At 38.3% G+C, this 24,950-nt stretch overlaps 1 protein-coding gene and 1 pseudogene across 1 annotated transcript; both read left to right on the plus strand.

Moving 5' to 3' along the window:
• Window positions 1–1,657: 1,657 nt before the first annotated feature.
• LOC149105856 (lipid droplet-associated hydrolase pseudogene) lies at window positions 1,658–3,579 on the plus strand (annotated as a pseudogene).
• Window positions 3,580–6,428: 2,849 nt separating this feature from the next.
• LOC149105857 (uncharacterized) lies at window positions 6,429–20,215 on the plus strand. The gene is made up of 18 exons (XM_089271541.1): window positions 6,429–6,583; window positions 6,850–7,205; window positions 10,221–10,385; window positions 10,957–11,065; window positions 11,609–11,736; window positions 12,095–12,191; window positions 12,415–12,633; window positions 12,767–13,143; window positions 13,410–13,577; window positions 13,794–13,904; window positions 14,118–14,234; window positions 14,694–14,784; window positions 15,337–15,711; window positions 15,875–15,997; window positions 16,475–16,597; window positions 16,802–16,936; window positions 17,849–18,082; window positions 18,875–20,215. The coding sequence occupies exons 1-18, from the start codon at window positions 6,457–6,459 to the stop codon at window positions 19,213–19,215; spliced, it is 3,396 nt and encodes a 1,131-aa protein (XP_089127667.1). The 5' UTR covers window positions 6,429–6,456; the 3' UTR covers window positions 19,216–20,215.
• The last annotated feature ends 4,735 nt before the right edge of the window (window positions 20,216–24,950 follow it).

A 24,950-nucleotide genomic window follows, 5' to 3' on the forward strand; every position in this document is an offset into this window, starting at 1 on the left:
TCGCGCTCTGCAAAGTTCGGGGCGCTGACGGCGCGGTGAAACTTCAATAAATCTTTTCACCCTTTCGCTCCTTTCAAAGTGACTTTGGCTTTCAGTGATCAATTAAAAGACCCTGAATTCTCTAAAATTATTTAATCGCCGGTAACAAGACCTACACTTCATTCTGAGGTAAAGATGGGTCACACATCTTCCATACACAGCCTCGGCCGCTGTGTGCAATTCTCCATTCACCTTCTTGAGGAGATTTTTACAATATGTAACGTCCTTCACTGAACCATACAACCTTCAGCGACTTGGATTTCCGCTATCAGATGATGGATAAGTTTTCCTCGCCGTTTGCAGAATATTACCGCCGTACATTGCCGCAGAACATCATATCGTTCTTGGTTTACTTTGGTGACAACACGTTCCGCACTCCCGTGGGCTAAGTATAAACAAAATTCCTACTAGGCCGCCCATCGCCTCAATAATTTAATTGTCATCTCTCAGATTCTGGGAGACACGTGACCAGACCCAACCAGGGTCTCTCTTCGCTCGCTCCAGGGGGCGGTAAGATGAGAGACCCTGGGAACGAGGTTGGTACTGTTTATTATGCATGCTGTACAAGGTGGTTCGATCTTTATAAGTCTGTGGATGAAACCCTAGTGTGTGACCATTCAAATGAAATCCGTATTGAGCAGTTCTTTCATATGGTACTGTTTATTATGCCGGACAAGGTGGTTCTAACTTTTAATTCTATGGATGAGCCCTTAGTGTGTGACCTTTCAAATATATGTTATATCTGTTATAAAGAGAGGACGATGATTGATCCTCTCTTCATATTAGCTAGCCGATACCCAACTCAATATTTATATTAATAAGCATAGTCTTCTTCTTGGAATATCCTTCAGAAGGAGCTGAGTCTAGATTCTGAACTCCAAATTTAATGCCTGCTGGTACTGCTCACAAAAATGTTTACAGATTCTGATTAGGATTCTACTCGGTAAAAAAGCATTTTTATCCTGCTTGTTCGACCTAAATATTGGCATTTCAATGAACGCGATCCTGTAAACTTTTCATTCTTTTACAACGCCGCATTGCAATTTGGCTTAGTATATTTGTTGCACCCCGAAAAAAGCAGGTGTCATATTACACCTGTACCTCCCCATAACGGCCATCTCTCTGTCCCTAAGGTGGCCGTTATGGAGACGTTTGAGAGTTTAGTGGTTGTATGTGGCTAGGACCATTACTAAGTGTCTATTTTCAGTGGGTGTCCACCTATGGAAACTGTCTAAAAGCAGAGGTCCCGGGGTGGACGGGAGAGCCTGTCGTGCCCTTTAGGGATTAAAAGAGCGGTTTTGGTTCCTCTAAAGATGCTCAGCCTCAAATGGGTCACAGCGGAAGCTTTCGCATTACCTTTTAGGGTATTGAGCAGAAAAAAGTATGTCAGGGAATCTTTGACTCATTTACAATCGTCTCTATCGCAGCTATTAAAAATTCTTAAAGTGTCAATTAATGTGTTGCTTTAGAATTATGGTACCTCTTAGAGGTAAAAAAAAGTTTAAAGCTATCCCCACAAAACAGGATCTTGGTACCCCGGCTTAGGGGTTAGTTTCAAAATTTCCCGCATGCACGCTCCATACTTTTTATATGGGAGTCTCCCGGGATTTAATGGTATATGTCATTTCCTTTTTCAGGTCATTCCCCAACAAACGATTATCCAGCGAATCCAAGTCCAATTGATGCAACTGAATCAAACAGCTTTCCACTCAGTCTTGATGAACAAATCATGCACACGAAGATATTCTTAGAGGAGCACATTCCATCAAAATCTAAAATAATACTCATTGGACATTCTATAGGAGCCTACATAATACTTCACCTTCTTAACAACTGTAATAGAGCTACAGATGTGACCAAAAGTATTCTATTGTTTCCGACCATTGAAAGAATGGCAATATCGCCCAGTGGCAGATATGTTACTCCGATGGGGACATATTTTAAGTGGTTTGCAATAGCTGCAGTCACTGCTTTTTCTTGTTTACCTGCGTACGTTGAGCAACAAGAGGAATTTAATGCTGAGCTCGGTGGACTCAGTGCTCAAGCTTCTCACTCCACAGTCTGTACGTGGTTGTTTGACAATGGCACGTGATGAGATGAAAGAGGTGGCTGACCCAGATGAAGAGGTATGCTAGAAAATAATCCCTGGTCTGCAATCTGCAGTTTGCAGTCTGCGTTTTAACACTCACAAAGTTTTGAAATTTCGCTTTAGAAGAAGGTATTTAGATTTGATTACAGGTGAAGCTTAGAGAGCTGGGAGGGCGACTGAATACAAAGCATGCGTTTTATTTGCAGCACGAATTAGTGAGAGCAGGTGAAACCAACTCATACCAGCCTTATTCAACAAGAAGAGGCATATGACTGTTAGAAAGTCTACAGTATTGAACATGTAACATGTGAGACTACGAGAAAGTAGACTGTACTGCCCAGTAGCTTTCATTTAAGTGGCCACACACTAAGTTTTCATCCTCACATTTTTTTTATTGAAGTCTAAGTTCAAGACACAACTGACTGAAAAGAATCTACACATTTACTTAATATTGATTGAGACGAACTTTAAAAACAGCACACTCCTAGAGTGTCAAATTTCAAATAAAAAGGAATGAAATTTGATATCACTTTCCAAGAATAAATATTAAAAAAACAAATAGTATTATATGAAAGTGCTGTCTTTTAAATGGTCACACGAAAGAGTGTGTTCCACAGACTTAAAAGTTAGAACCACCTTGTACAGCATAATAAACAGTACCACATGAAAGTACTGCTCAATAGCTTTCATTTGAATGGTCACACACTAGGGTTTCATCTACAGACTTGAAAGTGAGAACCACCTTGTAAAGCATAATAAACAGTGCTACATGAAAGTACTGCTCAATAGCTTTCATTTGAATTAATGGTCACACAATAGGGTTTTATCCAATGACTAAAACGTTAGAACCACCTTGTACAACTTAATAAACCACTACATGAAAGTACTGCTCAATAGCTTTACTTTGAATGGTCACACACCAGGGTTTCATACATAGATTTAAAAGGTAGAACCACCTTGAACAGCACAGTGCTTAGCTCTCATCTGAATGGTCAGAAACGCTCTCGGATGCCATACAGTTCTTGAAGCAAACAACTGATAATGGACACCATTGTTTCTGACATTAATAATTTTCTTTCTCAGGTGATTGAAGAAAATTTGAAGAAGTTGATATTTTACTATGGAACAACTGACCATTGGGCACCAGTCTCCTATTATGAAGACATGAAAAAGAAGTTTCCTGAAGGGGAGATATATCTTTGTGAAAGGAAGTTTAAACATGCATTTGTTTTGGAATCTTCAGAGGAAGTCGCTGAAATGGTTGCACCTTGGATACAAGATGTGATTGTACAGGACTGGCAACAAGGGCTGTAAGCTGTAACACCTGTTACGGCTGAGTATGTTGGGCCCTTGATGTCATCACAGGCGGCCCAGACGTTGAATACGATTAACACGTGACATTATGCTGTTGGCGATTGCGTTACAATTTAAGCCGTATATAAGACAATGTAGTAGAATGCTTCGAAAATTACTCTAAATGCTACGTGTAGAAAATAGTTTTACTTTCTGGTGGTTTGCTTCCCGTTTCTCTTTAGGGGACTATCTACATCCTGCCAGACCTTGATACACATGCCTTCTTCTGGCTGGCACGTCTTCTCATAGTAGTCCTTATTAGCTTCTAGCTTGCTCTTCGGCCATCTCAGCTTGATTAAATGTAAAACAAACAGCGGTGATAAACATTTTTAAAAACATGCATTTTATGAACTTGACGTTTCGTATGCTAATCAACATACATTTTCAATAGTATCTCCGTTAAAATTTTTGGAAAGCTATTTATACTGTATCAGTGGGGGTCTGGAACCTAGACACAAAAACATCTGACGTCTCAAACGGAAACTGTCTGTAATTGAACAATGGAAAAGTTTTCCTAGTAAAGTAATAGCTTTTCACTGTTGACATTGACATTGTCCATTCATGTGCGCATGAATCGGTTTAATACTGGGCGCTCTTAAAAGAAGGACAGGAGCCAAAGAAAATTCAGAAGAAATCTAGATAAAGCAATAGATCGGATTGCCAAAATTCTTAAAGAAATTTAACTGATCCTGCTCGAAATTCTTCCTGTAGGACATTTTTAGTAGCTGACTGCCGTAGCCGGAAATGCCCGAAGACTAGATTTGCCTGTTCAGTAGCAATTCAAAATTCAGCTGAGATATAATAACAAAAAGCCTTCTGGTCCAGTTCTAAGCTGTATCGTATCGCTGAACACACGTTACAGCGAGCACATGAGCAAATGTCCCTAGGAAGTCCTTTGGCAGTTTGCGGTCTCAATCAAGTTAAAAATTACATGTGTTCGTAAGTTCGACAACTCCTTGAACTATGCAGTCGACGCGTAAAGTGCTTTCTTTTCTTTCACTGTGCCTGGAAAATGTATGTTCTATTTCCGGCTTTTAAAATCAGTAATGTCTTCCAAAATGCATCTCTACCACTTCACAGGAGACTGTTGTCTGCAATTGCGACTACTATTTTTATATTTTCTCAGAAAACTGTCCTTAAATGGGCATTCTTAGGTCAAAGACTGTTCTGTCACAGCGTGCATGTTATTCTTTCGGCCGTAATAATACTGAGTGCATTCAGGATCAGTAAGGTGTCAATCTCAGAGTGATTTTACCTAACCCGTGAAATAGTTGTTGCACAATTAGATGCTACTGAATACCAATTTCATGGTTTTCGTTTATTAGTTATGGCTCTTTTGACTCACTGCTACAGTAGATGTTGTTTTACGGGTTAAATAAAATCAGCCAGCTGAGGAAAAGGGTTAAAGAAAGATAAAAATGCGTTACCATTAAGAAAGGGGAAATAAGCAGATTAAAGAGGCGAGCGCTCATGGCACACTTCCTTACTGTTACAAAATTTAAAGAACGTCCACGTGCACAAAGAAACAAAAACCACCAGGCTAACTTACAGAGTGAATTTAATTATTCTTGAACTGAATAACTATACAACAGCCGAGAAACAAGGATATAGAAAACCGTTCTGTAAAACTCCCCTCGAACACTTCCGCAAAGCCTCTCCAGCCGCAAAAAAACACCTGATTATGTGAAGTAGTCCACGCGAGTACATAGTGCATCACCAAAGTACAATAAACTAAGATAACAACAATTAAACACAGTCGAATCCCATTGCATACCATAACCCGTAAATAGACGCATCGTGATTTTCTCAGATACGTACAAACACTGAATCATTAACCTTGTGTAAGCTGACAGCTCTCGTCACAGCTCAATTGTTTAGTGGCCCCATTGAAGGTCACCACTTACGGAAAGTTCTATTACATATATATCAAGTTAGTCCACATTCTAGCAGAGTTGATACTAGATTTTACACAAAAGACTTTCAATAAATACAAAATACAAATGTAATGGCAAATTCCGCCCTTAGCTTCGATCTAAATCAAAAGAAACGAGACTCGGTCAAAATCAAAAAAAAAAAAAAAAAAAAAAAAAAATCAAAAAAACACATAAAATGAACAAACTGGCAAATGATCAAATTAACCAAAAAAATACGCCAATCAATTGAGACCCATCTCCTAATGTAATGACCTGGCTTGTCTTCAAACAATAGTTAAGAGCAACCGAAGCACTTCAGAAGGTCAAAGTTCAGGACGAACAACAAGCGAGTCTTAACACAGCAAAATAAATGACGACTCTGACGAAAATAACTTGTCATCCTTTTCAGATGGTTTTATCATCTATACAAGAAAATGATGGAAGAGAACGCCTACGAAGCTTTCAAATCTCTAGTTACTTTATGAATTTTCCTCTTTGAAAAGATAAGCTAAAATCCGATATAATCTCCTCTATGAGGGGTTGAAATTAAATTGGCATGAAAGCAATTCAAAATACAAATAAACTGAAAATTCCCTACAAAGCATAAAGTAGAAAAGCGAAAACAGAACATTAATTGATCAAAATTGAAATGTGTAAAGTTCAAACAAGAAAATTTGATTAACTTAATTTTCGTTTCTTGTGGAGGATACGGGGGCACTGCGGGGGACTGGGGAGAGGGGACATGGGGTGGGGTCGGTAGTTTTCATTGACAAAGCAACGGCGATAATGATCAGTTCACTGTTATTTAAAACAATTCTTATATTGTAAATTGATGGAAATAAAATACGCTCCTCGGATAGGAGAAGTATCGTCAATTTCTAAGGAATCCGTCATATTTTCTTACACTGGTCATTTTCCTCTGCCTGTCATCCTCAACCTCGTCACTTATATGCGTCACCCCCAAGATAACTCATTTTTGTGAACGTGCTGTTTAAAATTTGTTAATATCCTATAATTCGACATGTCCTAACAGGTAAATTCCAGTCACGCATTGCCCTTGTGATGATTATAATGTGCATGAGAGTGAAGTTCCCTTTCAGTCGGAGCAAGATGTCGTCTGAGCACCAATACGCGATGCACTTCTTTCTCATTTTTTTGTTGGTTTGCCTGGGCGCTCCAGCCATTGAAGGTATGGTATCTACTCTCAGTTGCGTTCTCTGAATGTAAACCTTAATTCAACTTCTCACGGCAAGCTCAAACGTTTTTATGTCTTGTTGATCAGAGAAGAAGCGAACTGAAAGATGGGGGAGGGGCGCACAGATCAAGGAAATTGAGAATTAAATCTGTTCCCAAAGCAATCAACATGTCCATTCCTAGGATATCGGCTGCGCATTCAGTTAAAACTTTGTAAGTGCGATCATTTTGAACAAAAAAGTTTTTTTTATTTCTTTACAGCACTCGGATTCAAGGCCGGAAAAGAAAACGTAACAACAAGCTCACCAGGGCTGTTCGGTTGTAAGAAGATTTACTTCCAATCGCCATTTTACGGCGGACAGCAAGTAACGGTTCTCGCCTCAGTTGGCCATACCGTGAAGAGCCAAACCCCTCGGAACGGCGCTGCAGTCTGGGTAGAAGATGTTAAAGCGAGTGAATTTACAATCTGTGTTCTAGAATTTGCTAACGGTTCAAATAAGTCCATTGAGGTAAACTATCTTGCGTTTGAAACGAAACCCCATGGATCTCAAACTGGCACCGCATCCTTAAACTCTTGGACAACTGGAACGGAATGCAAGAGGATCGATTTCCAGCAGGTTAGAATTTGTTTTGTTAAGTGGTTTAGAAAGTAAAGAGATATATAAGAATTTCATGAAAAAGGGAGCCCCGATTGTGGATGTGGATGTTAGAAAGAAAAAATACAAAAACAAAATATTAATATCGTCAGTTAACCCTAAAAAATGATGATTGCAGTATACGAATTAATCTAATCAGTATGACAAAAGATGAAGAACTAGTGTGTAGAAATTGTAGATGAAAGAATTAAACCTAGCCATCCACTCAGAAATTCCTCAAAAATGCAAAAAAGACAAACAAAGAAATGCCAAAAAGTTGCCAAATATTGGCAGAAACTGCCTAAAACGGTTTGCCAGTCTTTTTTGTGTGCTAAATTTGTCAAAAAGCTGCTAATATTTTTGAAAGGAATTAGTGCGGAAAAGAGCTTTACTTTATGTAACGAGGTTATTTAAAGCATCAAAAGCGCCGGTCTTGGTTACCAAGGCGGGTATTTAGCGTGAAATTACGACTCTAAAAACGGGCCCTAAAAACGAGAGTTTGCGTGATTGTTCACTGGTGTCACAGAAAAAAAAGAAAACAAAAAAACAAAAGTGACCTTTTCATCGTGTTGCAAAATCATTGCCGCAACCTACGGAGCTAGAAACAAGCACAAGTCTTTTTCAAAGTGAAAATGAAGTTTCTCCCTGCTTTGAACTGAACTACAACTTTTTAGAGAGATATAAGAAGCCGCTTACGATTCCGAGTACCAGAAAACGACAAAATCATAACGGCTTGGACAAGAAAATGGCCGAATCCAACGAAGGAAATCCGCAAGGCAAAGTTCAGCAGCCGAAGCAGCTCCAGTGCCAATTGTAACATATGTAGAAGACGAAATGGCAGCTTTCAAGGGGAACATTACCTCACCAACTACTAAGAAAAGCACAGCTATAGTACAGCATTCATTTTGAGTATGTAGGCCATCCCATAAGGGTCACAATGTTCCAGTTAAGAAACCATCATCAAATATCTTGTATAAGACGGTTCCGCTCGGGCGAAATACACTTGAAAAGTAGACGAAGGACATCGCCTCAATTGCGTCTTTGGATGGCAAATTCACAAACTCAAGCGGCTGTAAAACAGTCATACTCAAAGCCTACGCGACGACTTTCATCCGCTTAAAATCTCGGAGCTGAAAGGTCACGCTAACCCAGATTCAACTGCAAGTTACAGCCTCTGGAAAAACGACGAAGGATGTCAAACAAGCTGGCTGGGTTTGCATTTAGTGCTACTTCTTAACTGGGGCATCGTTTAACAACTCCCCAGTTAATATTTCTATCAACTTCCAATCTGGTACAACGGCAGTCCACGATCGGTAAGCTTTTCTGCTACGAGAAATGCATTTCGCCTTTTTATTCTTGACTCGATGTTATTTCGAAGAATTTGAACACCGAAAATATGGCTGGTATTGAAATTTTAATTTGAGTGTAAAATAGTTCTTACTTAAAACTGTTTGCTCAACGTTGTTGAATACCAGTCAATGCTTTCTGGTTTCACTTCGCGATTTGTGCGATATCGGTTTCTCGCGTGAAATTTAACGTGGAAATCACGAGTCAGGTAATCAATCTTCTTTACTGAAACTTGTCAATCATCTGCCCTTTTCAAACGTGACTTGTGCAAACGCTGACCATTAAAATATAGCGTAATAGCTCAGCAGAAAGTATTGGAAACAAATAGCGTCAGGGGATAAATATCTAAATTCGGAATATTTCTCAACAACTGAAGAAATACACTAAAGAGGCGCCTCTCTTGATGAGAGGTTGTCTCAAGTAAAACAATTGTAATTCAAAAGTTGCCAAGCAACATAAGGCTAAGCCTAAACTGAAACCTGTATCAATGCAATCGAAAAACATGATGTTACTATGTTGAAATTTGTTGAAATTGAGAAGCGCTTATCAATTGAGACTAACTACAAAGATTATTTTTCCTCATCAAGCACAAATGTTCCTAACGCGAAAGATCAAAACCGATAACAATAAGCTGATTAGTGGTTTTTGGACTTAAGGTCATTCCTCACATTTGCCTTGCGCATCCTTACTGCGCATAATTTATGGCGTCATTAGCGCGCGCTCGTGCACGCGCACATTGAAAACATGACGGATCTGCCTTGATATTGAGCTCTGTCAGTTGAAAAATGGCTCTAGCTCACCAACGAGCACGGGCACCCCAATTTTTTTTCCAGTCATTGTAATCAACTAATCATAAGCTTTGCGTGAGAAAAGACTGATCTAATTTCTATTGCTGAAAATTGAGTAAATAAGAAAAATAGCAGATACACTGTGGTCTTTTCTATTTTGCAGTCGGTAACCACGTCAAGAAATTTGGTTCAAATTTTTAATCAAGGATTTAGCTTTCTGTCTGAACCAAACTTTAAACGTTTATTTGTGTCCGACACATTGTATTGACTGTAGTTTAATGCGTGTTCTTATGAGTCCGGTCTCACAAAGATGTTACAATTACTGGGAATGCGTTCTTATAATAAGCATTAAATAATGCCAAAATGGGGCATTTTCAATGCCTCACTGCTCCTTAATGAGCATGGGCACCCCCCTTTTTTATTTCAAAATTAAAATGACAAATGACAAAATATTCAGTGGACAAAGTTTGAACAAAAATCTATTGTCACTTTTATTTCAGAGGAATTACCTTAAGCGTATTTTTCTTCTTTTGAATAATTAAAATATCATCGGCGGGCTCTCATTGTGAAAACATTTAGGCTTTCTGCGGCGTGTAGCGGGTTGCGTGACTCACTTTTGAATATTAATTTGTTATTTGAGGCATTTTGTATTTTTACCATCTTAAACGTTCCGTCAGTTTTTCAAAAGATATGTTGCAATCTCAAAATGTCTGTAAGTTGAAGAACCTTGGAGGGCTCAAGCAAGTATTAACTCATTCTCCCATTATCGGTCATTTTCTTTTCCCTGATCTGTTCATTCGGTCATTCACTCACTCAGTCGCTTAATTTACTAATCTTAACTTCTCTCATTATTTCATTTCAGCGGTTTTCTACTCCACCAACCATATTTGCAACTGCTAATCACCAAGTTCCCAAGAGACCTCAAGATGCCATGGCCGTGTGGGTGGAGGAGTTGCGCGTGGACAATTTCAAAATTTGTCTCAGAGAAGCAAAGATTTTCGATGGACCCCATAAAGGCATAAAGATAGTGAGTAAATTTAAATTTCGTTTTCTGTCACTCGTCAGTCTAATGAACTGGACTCTGCCAAAGATATGCACTTCATCAAAATTGAATGAAAATCATGATGACCCCTGACTAAAGAGCAGCATTCTGAAATATTTACATGCGTTACGACGTTACCAAATATATCAGAGGTCAACTTCCCCTGTGACGTGCCCGATCGTCTTCCATTTTCAAGCTATTCAAGATGAGTCTTTTTTGTACCAGCATAAAACATCAATCGTTGGCTTTCAAAAGAAAATAAAACAAAAAAAGTATGTTTTTGGTAGCTCTTTGATAAACCTCTAGCTACTTGTAGAAATCATGTGGTAGAAACCGTTGACTGGAAGCAGCTGAATGCAAACACAAGGAGAGTTGCTTCTTTTATAGATTTTTTCCTGAAAAAAGGCTAATTATCAACATCTTACTGGGTTTGCGTATCTTGCCGATAATTTCATGTACTCTTGTACGTTGGTTAAAACAGTCCCTAATTGTGCATGTTTTTGTTTCTTTAATAATTGACAGGTTTTAACTACAATATCTTTTATTTCTTCTGCAGAATTGGATGGCATTTACAAATCTGAGTGTTGACAATTTTACCATAACCGACAGTCTCGTGTTTACCAATACAAATTCACCATCTGATCAGGATAACTACGCTTTCTGTCAGGAAAGAATAATTATTGCCAGCCCGCGGCATTGTTGTTTCTTATGTAAATCCTCTTTATAATAGGGCATCAAAAGGTCAACAACAGCAATGCTATCATAACAATGGAGGAAGTTAAAATTGACTGTTAACATGGACCTATTTGAACTGTGGGCCCACAAAATATGTCATAAATAGTTTCTGAAACCCAATTTCATTTTCGGTGATCAATTGATCAAACATACTTTTCCTCTTGTTCAAACAGATGACCTGTACCTCATTAAAACTTCTATTTGGGTTCATTCTTGTTTATCTGTACCTCTTTTGTTTCTAGGGCTAGGGGCATTGTTTGTGTTGTATAACTATTGTCTCGTTTGGCCAATCATGAAGACCCTTGAAAACGGTGCAGGTCGGCCCTGTTCATATCAAACCCGCTTTGATTTCAAATCTAAACATTAGAATCAGCGTATTATAAATACCAATACGGATTATTTATCAACCTTACCTCTACAAGAGACTCGCGGAAATACAGTCGATATTAAATTATTTTTTTCTTTTACATTGTAGACAGTGAACTTCACAAAACCATTTTATGCTCGTCCTGTTGTGTTAGTGACGCCAAAACGCACTGACAACAACAACAATGCGAACCTTTCTGGGTCACGTTGTAACGCTGTCACCGCTTGGGTTGAGGTAAGGAATACCTGTTGTGATCTTTGTGTGATTTCCGCAAACACTCAGGTAATGGCACAAATATCCCAAGTTCCTCGGGACCCATGAACTTTATATGACATTGCGTAACAACGTAAATATAACAGTTTGTATGGGAACATATACATATAACAGCTCGAGATATAGAAACAATAAAAACAATTAGTTTAACTCTTCTGTTTGTTACTTGTGTTTCTATGCTGCTTTGGGGCCGTTTCAAAGCGATTTCAGTAACTTTTAGTTTCACTGTAACTTTCGTTTATATGAGTTCTTTAAAACTAATCGGGCGGTATAGCAACTTGAACCAGGCCGGGTTTAACTCATCTTTGATTTTATTCAGCATACATCTACAACTGACGCACAAGTGTGTGTGAAGAATTACAACAGCGACTCCAACAATAAAGATGTTATCACTGTCGACTACATGGTCAGTGGAGGTAGGCAAAAAGATTCCTTCTGGAGATAGAAAAAACACTTGGTATATTTAGCATTCTCTTTCCTGTATGCATTTTCCCCCTCTTCAATGTTGCTCATTGGAGTTATTTTTGTAAAAGCTGGCAAACCCACAGTGGGAGGGCAGAAGTGTGTATAACTATCAAGCAAGTGTGTACTGAAACAACATCAGATCGTTTCGTGACAATCGTTTATATGTCTTGCCAGACTTGGATCCTTGCATAGACGTGACATGTCATTATCACTGCCTGTGTAAAGCGTTTGGACCAACTGATGCTCGCTGCGTTGCTGTTGACAGTTGTCCATCCTACCAAGAACCAGTCTGCTCATCAAATGGCACAACATACGACAATGAGTGCTTGTTTCGACAGGAAATGTGCATTCAGCGACTGAATTTCTCTGTGCAACACCCTGGTAGTTGTGAAGGTTAGAAATTGTTTTACTCTGAAATTTCTGACGATGTCGAAGAAGATGATGATGATTACGATTAAAAAACCTGGGAAATTAATTAAAATTTTTTTTGTACTGATTTGTGTTTTGTACTGTTATTTTCTTGAAGGATTTCCTTTCCAGCGAGGTCGCCGTCACATGCCACACATTCCTTCACTCGGATATTCTCATTGTGAAGTAATTCGCCTCAAGCCTTATATGTTTTATCCTGACAAACCACTTGAAGTTCAGATCACTGTCAATCATATTGACACCAGTGACAAGTCATATGTACATGATGCCGCTGTGTCGTGGGTCGAAAATGTCAGTTATGATCGATTCACTGCATGTGTGATGGCGGCAGGCTACAATGAGCGGAAATCAAAAGCTAACGTGACAGTTGATTGGATGGCGTACCAAGGGGCTCCAGTCGGTGGTGTTGCCGGGGAAGTACGGATATCACAATGGTGGACTGGAACGACTTGTAAATCTGTCAATTTTCCATCGGTAGGTACTTTCTCGTTTCATTTTACAACTCAAGTTCATGAAGAATAAATTCGAATAGCTTACAGTCATCGGAGTTAGTTCAATATAATATGATTTCCTTTGGATCAATGGAGCTAAAATGTCACGTATCACTCAACCATGAAAGCATTAGCCATCCCTAGATTTCCAAATCTTCGCTAATGTTAAACAGCAGTAAGGCAACAATAACAACAGTAGTAGCACGAGTAACATCAACAGTAACAGCTTGTGTGTTTTTTTCTATGCAGGGAAGGTTTTCAGTGATACCTTCAGTGTTTGTTACTGCTGCGCACTATCGTTTAGGACTCAAGCGTGACGCTGCCAGTGTGTGGATTGAAGACGTCACGCAATCCTCGTTTAAAGTTTGTTTGAGAGAGCTTCAGAACTACGCAGGATCTCACGACGATGTTTATACTGTAAGTGTCTACACCTTTTTTACGTACCAACCATAAGAAACTAATAGATCCTTATCACTTACTTTAGCCTCTTAACACTGGTCTTTAGCATTGGCAGCTAATTCTCTAGCATACTTTAACATCGGCATATCATACATCAAGAAAAAATATAATCTTGACTTAGACCTTTTCTTATGGTTAATTGTCTTGTTAACATTTATTTATATTCTCTTTTAGAAATGGTTGGCGTTTTCTTCTCTCCACAAGCCTCTTTTTACAGAACACAGTTCAGTCTATTTTGCTAACGCCCAACATCCACCTGCAGATTACAACAATGCCTATTGTAAGGTTGGTATCTTTTTTTTTTTACTAGAGAGTTTGCCCCGAATTACGTATTCTTTTTTAAAAATTTCAAGAGTTAGTGTACAGATCCTACAGAACAACGTCAATTTAAACAAAACTGACTCAGTAGGTTATTACAAAATTCCGGTTTGGTAGTGGTTAAAGCTAGTGGTCAACGTTGGATTACACTCCGCTTACTAAATGAGAGTTTTTCTTTAGGATATCCGCTTCACTGAAAAGTACAACAGCACCCCGAATGTGTTTGTTTCGGCGAACCATTCATCTAGCGGTGGAAATCGACAACCAGTACACAATGGAATAACTGCTTGGGTGGAGGTAATTCTGTTTCTTTACTTCTTTAGGCATTTCCATAGAAACTGCATTTTTGACAAGCCAGTCGAACCAAATCTCATCTATTTGACAGAGTTCTTGGTTTCTTTGAATTTTCTTAAACGTCGATACAGAATTAGTATCGTACCTTTTTACAGCCATTATTTTCCATCAAATTGAATGCCGGGAAAATCGTAAAATCCAAGATGGCGTCTCCAAGACGGCTGAAGTCATAATCGACAAAACATTAATTTCATGTTGTACAGAAAGTTGAGGAATATCTGCTACAGGCAAATAATATGATATTGATATGTCTTACCGGAACAAAAACTCAAGGGAGGTATGAGTTTGCTTTTTCTCCCGATGAGTAAGTAATATTCAGAATATTACCGGAAGCGAAGTGAAAATTATCTTTTGGACTAAAAGTCTAGAAGACCACTGATTATATTTGTTCTTTTTTTGCAGTACATCAATACAACCGATGTGAGAGTTTGTTTAAAAGAGTTGTATGACACAAAGTATGATCCACTGTCTATCTCATACGCTGTCCTTTCAGGTACGGACAAAATAATTCATTTTTAATTTTACTATTCTCTAGATCGGTAGTTTAGCTTTTTTGATATTCATATTTTATTAACTTCTATCTCCTACGCTTTTTAAAGGAGCTACGTCACAGTTTGCCCATGTTGAAAAGTTTAGGTTAAATATTTCAAATCCGTCGTTTGTAATCCGTGTTAACCTCCATTCTGGCCATCCTTGTTCCTTGATTGTTTATTATTACCTCTTTGAAGCCTGTATCTTAGTATACGATGATTTTCAGATCTCTTTCAATTTAATGATAATTTTTTACGTGGCAAAAAATAACTCAAGATACTGTGACTGTGCCCCTTTAAAAATAAGATCGTATCAGCCTAATGTTTTTCTAGTTTGATGATCAGAAGTTGATTTCATAACAAACGAAGTCCAATGTTTCAGTCAGGAGTAAAGTGCCAAAACATGTGGAGGTTTCTCAGAAACATGACAAGCAACGATTTCCTTTAAAAACACTCAAGGCATTCTTAATGATTTCTCTTACTTTTTATTGATTTATTTTTGTTTGCATCTACAGACATTTGCCAGCCAGGATGGACTTACTTTGGCGGTTATTGCTACTTTTCAAGCCCCGCATGCGCCACATGGTTGACTGCTGAGTCAAACTGTTCTGAGATGAACTCTGATCTGGTCACAGTGCACAACCAGGAGGAAAACGTATTTATTCAGCACCGTCATGCTGGCGATAGATCGTGGATAGGGCTGAATGACCGCAGTGTTGAAGGTTCTTTTGTGTGGACAAATAAAGAAATTAGCAGTTTTAGGTACTGGGCTCCAAAGCAACCAAACAACTGGAACAACGAAGACTGTGTGCACACTCTTGGCGTGAGGCATGGATACACTTGGAATGACGTGCCATGCGATAACTGCTTCAACTTTACTTGTTTTACAGGTGATAAATCTCTACTAATGAAAATATTGTAGAGTCGCCAAACTTTAGCTAGGATCATCTTGCGCACTCAAACCGGATCTATGGTTAATTCTCAAAATAATTCGTTTTAATGTTATTTATGTTATATCTATTTCAATTTTGTTTTCAAATGTAATTTTTGCAGACCTGGAGGAGTGCATTACCAACACTCATAACTGTGACGTGAATGCAGATTGTGTGAATACCGTGGGCTCATATTCCTGTAAGTGTAGAGCTGGATATACCGGAGACGGAAAAACTTGTAATGGTAAGAAACAAACAAACAAACAAACAAACAACTTCTTCCCCTCCCCCCTAGCTTAAAAAACTAGACATAAGTACATTTGATGTGGATGCTAAAGGTAATGACACACAATTTATTTTCAACAACTATGAAATTTGTCCTGCATTGACGGGTTAAGAAAAAACTGTAACCAACCGCTCTTGTGCAATGAGAATAGTGCTAGAGAAAAGTTCAAGCCCGTAATAACTATATTTTTTTAACAATTTCGAAGCCGACGCCAGTAGCTTAGAACCTGGGTAATATAAATTGTTTAAAAGCAGAGCATCAGTCAGAGAGTGTGGAAAGTAAAATAAATCTATCATGTTCATTAAAAGATACTGTGCTTACCGTAAACTTTCGACGGACTGTCCTCAAGCTGTTTGCTTCTTTGGTGAAATGGTCAGACTAACGTTAACGATAACTCAACGTTTACCCATATTTACTCCTTTAATCTTGTTTCAGACATAGACGAGTGCTCTTCAAACTCTCATAGCTGTGATGTGAATGCTGTTTGTAACAATACTCGTGGATCTTACACTTGCGCATGTAAACTTGGATATTCAGGCGATGGCAAAAATTGTACTGGTAAGTTATTTTCACTTAACAAGAAATGCAAAATAACAACAACATAGCGAAATGAGTTTACACGTACTATCAAATTTATCATAAAGTACTAATATCAATGCCAACAACAAGTCCTTACTTGAGAACAAAAAGTGCTTTTTGGTGAACATGTAGAACATAATTTATGTTTGTTTACTAACTTTGCCGTGTTTCTCATTACGCCAGTCATCGATGAGTGCGTCAGCGGCGCACACGACTGCCACCGTTTAGCTACATGTACAAACACCGTAGGATCCTACACATGTACGTGTAACCAACCTTACACAGGAGATGGGAAAACTTGCAAGTCCTCTGCGCCAGGTGAGTATTTCATGCTAATTGTGCTTCAATTCAGGCTGAAGAAGTTAGAATTAAGCTCAAGTTGTCCAGCAGATATGATGTCAAAAATTAAAACAAACAAAAACCGTGAGAATTTGTCTTAATTACAAACACCTTTCTTCTGTGAAATGCTTCGAGCAAAAGCAATTCGCCAAAACTACTTCGTGAATGGTGCATCTTAGCGGTCAGTAGTGTAACCCTCGGACCGTTCAGCGACCAATCAGAATTCTCCTTTCCATCTTTGATCAGTTTGCCATATTACAAGGACTGTTATTGTTGGAAATAAAAAAAAGGACACGACTCAGTAATGTTGTTTGCTATCTCCTCGCTACTACAGACACGCTTTGACATTAACATAACCACACTTAGAAAGGACAGGGGTGGGGTGTGGAGCTGAAACCGCCTACGTGGACTTTAACCATTAAAGGCTTTTCTTTCAAAATTTCAATATTTAAAAAAGCTGTCAAATTTCGTGACTTTATCTGCCGCTGGTTTTTCCATTGAGAATTTTGACGTCGGCGCTGAGCATTGGTAATGATATTTCGTTTTTCTGATAAATATCATACGAATATTTTCCTGTTCAGGATTTTAAATCATCTATTAAGAGTATTGATCACTGCGACCCAAAATTTAAAACGAGATATTCCAAGAAAAAAAAAAATGAAGTTGCACGGTGGAATATAACCACCACATATAAAATATCTTTCCGAACAAACAGTGCATCCAGTTTAGTTAGCGTCACATTTAGGGTCCAAGCAATGATGGTCATCTTATAACTGGTGAAGATGGCAGTGTTATTTATTCTTAGCAAAACCAACTTTCAACATAGTCCACCAAAACAAGTGCTAAGTACAAAGTTGATCCAAAGAACGTTCTTATACGTTATTTTTGCAGCGGGTCTTAAATATTCCAGGATTGTGGGAAACAGCCAGAATTTTTTGACATGGCTGGATAAATGGTTGAAGCCTGTAACTCGCCAATCTTCTTACTGGAATCGCTGTTACCGGGCAACCGTAAATGGCTGGTCTTCCTATACCTTTCATTCAAAGTGTGACGGCAAAGGTCCAACTGTCACAATCATCCGTGTTGGAAAATATATTTTTGGAGGATACACAAGTCTCTCGTGGAGTAAGTGACATGATCAATTTCATCTTATCACAGACAACCCAAGCGCAAGCTGTGAGTCAGCCATGATTATATTTCGCAGTAGCGGTCACGGAGAAATATGGGAAAAGAGTTTTAAAAAGAATTAAAAAAAGAAATATTTACAATATGATGTGGGATAGTTAAGTGCTAGAGAAAATTCTTAACAAAATGCCTTATCTTACTTCCATGGTGTATTACTTGCTGTGTTTACGTGCCTCTTTTCTGATTCGTGACGGTTTTAGAGAGATATCGGGATGGAAGAACTTTATAGGAAGCGGTACAACCGCTTCGAATCATTAAGCAAGGAAACAAAAAAGGTTAATACCAAAGAAAGGGAAATAAGTCAATGATATTAAGAATTTTCTGGATAACTCATCGAGATAAACAGGCCGATAGAAACACTTGCATTTTTATATGGCATGGTGTTCCTGGCTAACTGACAGCTTTAAAGCTCGATATTAATTTTATGAAATTTATAAAACAGGGCGTGGAGATCATGTTCAGTCTGAAACTGGGGCAGCTGTTTCCAGTCTCGCACCGGGCTTGCTTACCCCAGAATTGAAATTATTAAAAACTTAGGAGACAATTAACATAAAGGAACCGGAGAACTTAAGATTAACACTACAAGAAATAATGCCGAGCTAGGAATAATAGTAAAATTTTGCGGGCCAATCAAATTAACGTTGTCGGTAATACGTCATTACTAAACTGTCCAAAGTGTCAGTAAACATCATTGATGTTGGACCTCTTTTTCCATTGTGTATTTCAAATTAGGTTACAGTTGTTCATGGCACTACGATTCAGCAGCCTTTCTCCTCTCATTGGTTAACAAGCCTGGTTGGCAGCCACTAAAGCTAGATCAAACAGGACAGTATAGTTATCAGAGAAGCCATTCCATCTACAGCTGCTCTTCCTATGGACCAACATTTGGAGGAGGACACGATATTCACATTGACAACAACGCTGCATCAAGCACCAGCTCATACTCAAACCTTGGACACACCTACAGCCCGCCAGCTGGTTACAGCTATACATCCTCTTTCTCACGATCATTCCTGGCGGGTAGTTACTACTTCCGACCTGACGAAGTCGAAGTCTTCTATGAAACTACCTGAAGAAATCGCGGAGCTTGCAGTCTTAGTTTTACACACCCTGTACAGAACAGCTAAACCTTTGCAATCATTCAAGTATATATAGAAACTGTTGGTAAATTATAGAAGCGCAATATAATCAGAAAATTTCAATATCGCCGATGATATCTCAATCAGTAGGTTAGTACAAAATCGAGTAGTCACGTATCCTTAGTCGAAGATAAACAGTTTACTTTGAGCGGCTTACTTGTTTGGTAATTGCCATTAAAGGATGGTTTCATGGCTCCGTGTTATAACAAGCTATAACGTTAGCCGAGCTAATGACTTCTGCGAGAACTGAATTTCCTTTCAGACTTTCCCCTCAGTCACAGTAACACGGTGATAGCAGTAATGTTTCTCATTAGAATTTCTCACCCTGTGTTTTAATTAATACCTTTATTGTTTATCCACCAATCGAATAAAACTAGATAAGGTGTGTGTGTGTGTCCAGAGTAAGACCTTAGCCACCGAATGAAAAAAAATTAACGTTTAACTGACTAAACTGAATTCGAAGTTTTGCTTGATAAATCCGCTGACATCTTGATAAAATTTGGGCATCAGTCTTTCTGGTTTCACAAATTATAGTCTGTAGTTGCTGAACTACATGTGGCTCAGTAAAAAAAAATGAACAAGGTAGTAGTTTATAGTCACGCTATAACTTGTACACGCGCTGAACCGTGAAATTATCCCTTAAGAAGGAGAATCTTGATGCTAAGTTTCAATTGATTGAATTCCACGAACATCATACCAGGATAAGTTGCAAGTTACAGGATTCCAGCTGGTTTTGATTTCTTATTTTATTCAAGTAAAGGATTTAGAAAAAGGATATTGAGAAAGTATAATGGAGTAAGGATTTTTTTTGTGTTTTTTTTTGTTTGTAGTAATTATGAACTGTCTTTTGAGAGTGCTAACGTAGAAAATAAACACGTGTCAGGCACACCGTTATAAAAGCTTGTAACAATAAAATAGAGCAGGGTGAAAATAACGCGTTGTTTTGTGTTTGTGTTCGTTCTTATCTAGGCGAAAAGAAATCTTTTTTATCACTGTTATTGAGAATTGTCAACGTCTAATTGCCTCTGCTAAACCTGCCTTTAGGGAAATCATGGTAGTCGTATCTAATTGCCTCTGTGAAACCCGCCTTTAGGGAAATCATGGTAGTCGTATCTAATGGCCTCTGTGAAACCCGCCTTTAGGGAAATCGTAGTAGTTGTATTTAAAGTTTGCAATGAAGTCTTGAACTTGTTTCGGTACAACATATGGAAACAACTCTTCAGACGGTGATCATAGTGACGACTGTACCAACAATCGCTGAGATAGACCTCAGTTCTATCTCAGCTATCGTAGCGCGACGGTTGACCGTGTAATTTATCACCAAGTGTCCTTAACTTTTATAGCAAGTAAAAGTTTAAAACTTTCTTTTATTTTAAATTTTGCATCAAAACTTGCTTACAACTTAACAACGATTTCAAATTGACTCGCTTTGCTCTCGACGTCGTGCGTCAGAAATTTAAAGCCGTTAAGAAATGAAAGTGATGTTAACAACTACCACAAAAGGTTTTTCTTGGAGTCATGACACTCAACTTTGGACACTGTCGCCTTCCACGGGAGGAAACCGCTCGTACGAACTTACTTGCCGTCGATTTGAAAAAAAACAACAACAACAACAATAAAACGATCGACAGCAAGCGGGGTTATAGCACGAGCAGTTACGAACAGAAGACAACGAAAATTCAGTAAAGAAAAGCAACCGGATCTTATTACAAAAGATATTGGAGAAATATAAATAGCCTGCTTGAAGAGTTTGCCCGGGCAGGATGTCGTGAGAAGAACTGTCTTAGCTTACCGGGAAATGCTCGAAGATTCTCTTTGCCCATTTAATAACAGTTCAAAATTCAATTGAGACATAATAACCAAAAGCCTTATTCTTCGGTCTATGCTTTATCATATCGCTGAACACGCGTTACAGCGAGCAAATGATTCCTCTAGTAAGTCGATCCCTTGTCACTTTGTCATCGAGGTTTCAATCAAGTTAAATTACATGTGTTCGTAAGCTAAACAACTCCTTCAACTATGCAGTCCGACGTCATAAAGTGCTTTCTTTTCTTTCACTGAGCTTCGAAAATATGTGTTCTATTCCTGGCTTTTAAAATAAGTAATGTCTTAAAAAATGTATCTCTACCACTTCACAGGAGACTGTTGTCTGCAACTGCGACTACTATTTTTATATTTTCTCAGAAAACTGTCCATAAATGGGCATTCTTAGGTCAAAGACTGTTCTGTCACAGCGTGTCTGTTATCCTTTGGGCTGCAATAATACTAAGAGGATTTCGGATCAATTTTGGACCGTTTCAATATCTTTTCAGGGTGTCAATCTCAAAGTGACTTTACTTAACCCGCAAAACAGTTACAACAAAATTAGCTCATACTATTAGATTATAATTTCCTAGTTTTCTTGCGTTAATTTTAACTTTTTGAACTAAATATTAGCTATATTTCACGGGTTAAATAAAATCACCCTAGCGAGAAAAATGTCAAAGAATTGAATTAAAATGCGTGACGATAAAAAATGCAGCAATGCAAGTTGATTAAAGGGGCGAGCGCTCATGGCACGGGTACAAAATTTAAAGAGCTTCTACAAAGAAAAAACAACGGCCTAACGTAGAGCATGAATTTAATCATTCATGAACTGACAAACTATAAAACTGCGAGAAAGAAGAAAATAGAAAACCATACTTTTCTACCCCCTTAAACACTTCCCCAATACTATGTTAACTAGTCCACGTGAGTACCTAGTGCATCATCAAAATGCAACAAGCTAAGATAACCACAATTAAACACGATGGAATTTGATCGGACACCAGCCCCAAAGTAGAGGCTTCCTGATTGTCTCAGATCCATACAAACACTCAATCTTTAACCTTGCATAAGTTCTCTCGTCACAGCTCAATTATTTAGTGGCCCCACTGAAGGTCACCGCTTACAGAAAGTTCGCTCGCTTATATATTTAGTTAAATCCACGCAAACTACAGTCAAAATGAAATACAACACACATCAAATGAATAAACAAACTCACAAATGATCAAATTAGCCAAGAAATACATCAATCAATTGAAATCCATCTCCTAATGTGATGACCTGGTGTCTTGAAACAATAATTTAGAATAACCGCAGAACTTAAGAAGGTCTACGAACAGGAACAACAACAAGCGAGTCTGATGACGGCAAAATAATGACGACTCTGACGAAAATAACCCTTTTCAGATGATTTTATCATCTATGGAAGAAAATGATCGAAGAGAACGCCTTCGCAACTTTCAAATCTCCAGTTACTTTACCGAGTTTTCCTCTTTGAAAAGATAAGCTAAAATTCGACATAATTTCCTCTATAACGGGGTTGAAATTAAATTGGCATGAAAACAATTCAAAATAGAAATGAACTGAAAATTTGCTGCAAAGCGTAAATTGGAAAAGCGAAAATAAGAACGTTGATCGATCAGAATTGAAATGTGTAAAGTTTAAACTGGAAAATTTGATAAACTTAATTTTGGTTCCTTGTGAAATATACGTGGGCACCGCGGAGGACTGGGCAGAGGGGACATGGGGTAGAAAAAAAATGTATCTCTACCACTTCACAGGAGACTGCTCTATGCAACTGCGACTTCTATTTTTATATTTTCCCAGAAAACTGTCCTTAATTAAATGGGCTGTCTTAGTTCAAAGACTGTTCTTTCACAACGTGTCTGTTATTCTCTCGGCCGTAATAATACTGAGTGGATTCAGGATCAATAAGGTGTCAATCTCAGAGTGATTTTACCTAACCCGTGAAGTAGTTGCTGCACAATTAGATGCTATTGAATACCAATTTCATGGTTTTCTTTTATTAGTTATGACTTTTTTGACTTACTCCTACAGTAGATGTTGTTTCACGGGTTAAATAAAATCACCCTCCCGTGGAAAAATTTTACAGAATGATTAAAATGCGTTACCATAAAAACAAAAGGGAAAAAAGCAGATTAAAGAGGAGAGCGCTCATGGCACGCTTCCTTACTGTTACAAAATTTAAAGAACTTCCACGTGCACAAAGAAACAAAAACTACGCGACACTTACAGAATGAATTTAAGTATTCTTGAACTGAATAACTATACAACAGCCGAGAAACAAGGAAATAGAAAACCGTTCTGTTAAACTCCCCTCGAACACTTCCGCAAAGCTTCTCCAGCCGCAAAAAAGCACCTGATTATGTTTAGTAATCCCCGCGAGTACATAGTGCATCACCAAAGTACAATAAGGTAAGATAACAACGACTTAACACAGTCGAACCCCATTGCATACCATAACCCGTAAGTAGACGCTTCGCGATTGTCTCAGATACATACAAACACTGAATCTTTAACCTTGCATAAACTCTCTCGTCACAGCTCAATTGTTTATTAGTGGCCTCACTGAAGGTCACCAGTTACGGAAAGTTCGATTGCATATAAATAAAGTTAGTCCACATTTCTAGCAGAGTTGAAACTAGATTTTACACAAGAGGCTTTCAATAAATACAAAATACAAAATGCCTCAGAGGAAGGTAATGGCAAATTTCGCCATTAGCTTCGATCTAAATTAAAGGAAAACGAGACTCGGGCAAAATGAAAAAAAAAAAAACCTAAAACCTAAAATGAACAAACTGGCAAATCACCAAATTAGCTAAAAAAAAATACGTCAATCAATTGAGACCCATCTTCTAATGTAATGACCTGGCGTGTTCAAACAATAATTCAGAACAACCGAAGAACTTAAGAAGGTCTAAGAACAGGAAGAACAAAAGCGAGTCTTAACACAGCAAAATAAATGACGACTCCGACGAAAATATCTTGCGGCTCTTTTCAGATGATTTTATCATCTATACAAGAAAATGATGGAAGAGAACGCATATGAAGCTTTCAAATCTCTTTACTTTATGAGTTTTCCTCTTTGAAAAGATAAGCTGAAATCCGACATAATCTCCTCTATAACGGGGTTGAAATTAAATTTGCATGAAAACAATTTAAAATTGAAAAGAACTGAAAATTCGCTACAAAGTATAAATTGGAAAAGCGAAAACAGAACATTAATCGGTCAGAATTGAAATGTGTAAAGTTCAAACTGGAAAATTTGATTAACTTAATTTTGGTTTCTTGTGGAGGATACGGGGGCACTGCGGGAGACTGGGGAGAGGGGACATGGGGTGGGGTCGGTAGTTTTCATTCACAAAGCAACAGCGATAATGATCAGTTCAGTGTTATTTAAAACAATTCTTGTATTGTAAATTGATGGAAATAAACTACGCTCCTCGGATAGGAGAAGTATCGTCAATTTCTAAGGAATCCGTCTTACTTTTTTACACTGGTCATTTTGCCTCTGCCTGTCATCCTCACCCTCGTCACTTACATGCGTCACCTCCAAGATAACTCATTTTTGTGAACGTGCTGTTTAAAATTTGTTAATATCCTATAATTCGACATGTCCTAACAGGTACATTCCAGTCACGCATTGCCCTTGTGATGATTATAATGTGCATGAGAGTGAAGTTCCCTTTCAGTCGGAGCAAGATGTCGTCTGAGCACCAATACGCGATGCACTTCTTTCTCATTTTTTTGATGGTTTGCCTGGGCGCTCCAGCCACTGAAGGTATGGTATCTATTTTCAGTTGCATTCTCTGAATGTAAACCTTAATTCAACTTCTCACGGCAAG

Source organism: Orbicella faveolata, unplaced genomic scaffold (genome assembly GCF_042242905.1).
Source record: "Orbicella faveolata isolate gen_17 unplaced genomic scaffold, um_ofav_v1 contig_34, whole genome shotgun sequence".
In the NCBI taxonomy this organism is placed as follows: domain Eukaryota; kingdom Metazoa; phylum Cnidaria; class Anthozoa; order Scleractinia; family Merulinidae; genus Orbicella; species Orbicella faveolata.

Excerpts from the sequence above, each read along its gene's own strand:
- LOC149105857 (XM_089271541.1), top strand. The coding sequence starts at position 6,457 with ATGATTATAATGTGCATGAGAGTGAAGTTCCCTTTCAGTCGGAGCAAG. Across the intron at positions 7,206-10,220 it reads AGAGGATCGATTTCCAGCAG|CGGTTTTCTACTCCACCAAC; the intron begins GTTAGAATTTGT and ends ATTTCATTTCAG. Across the intron at positions 15,998-16,474 it reads AGACGGAAAAACTTGTAATG|ACATAGACGAGTGCTCTTCA; the intron begins GTAAGAAACAAA and ends ATCTTGTTTCAG.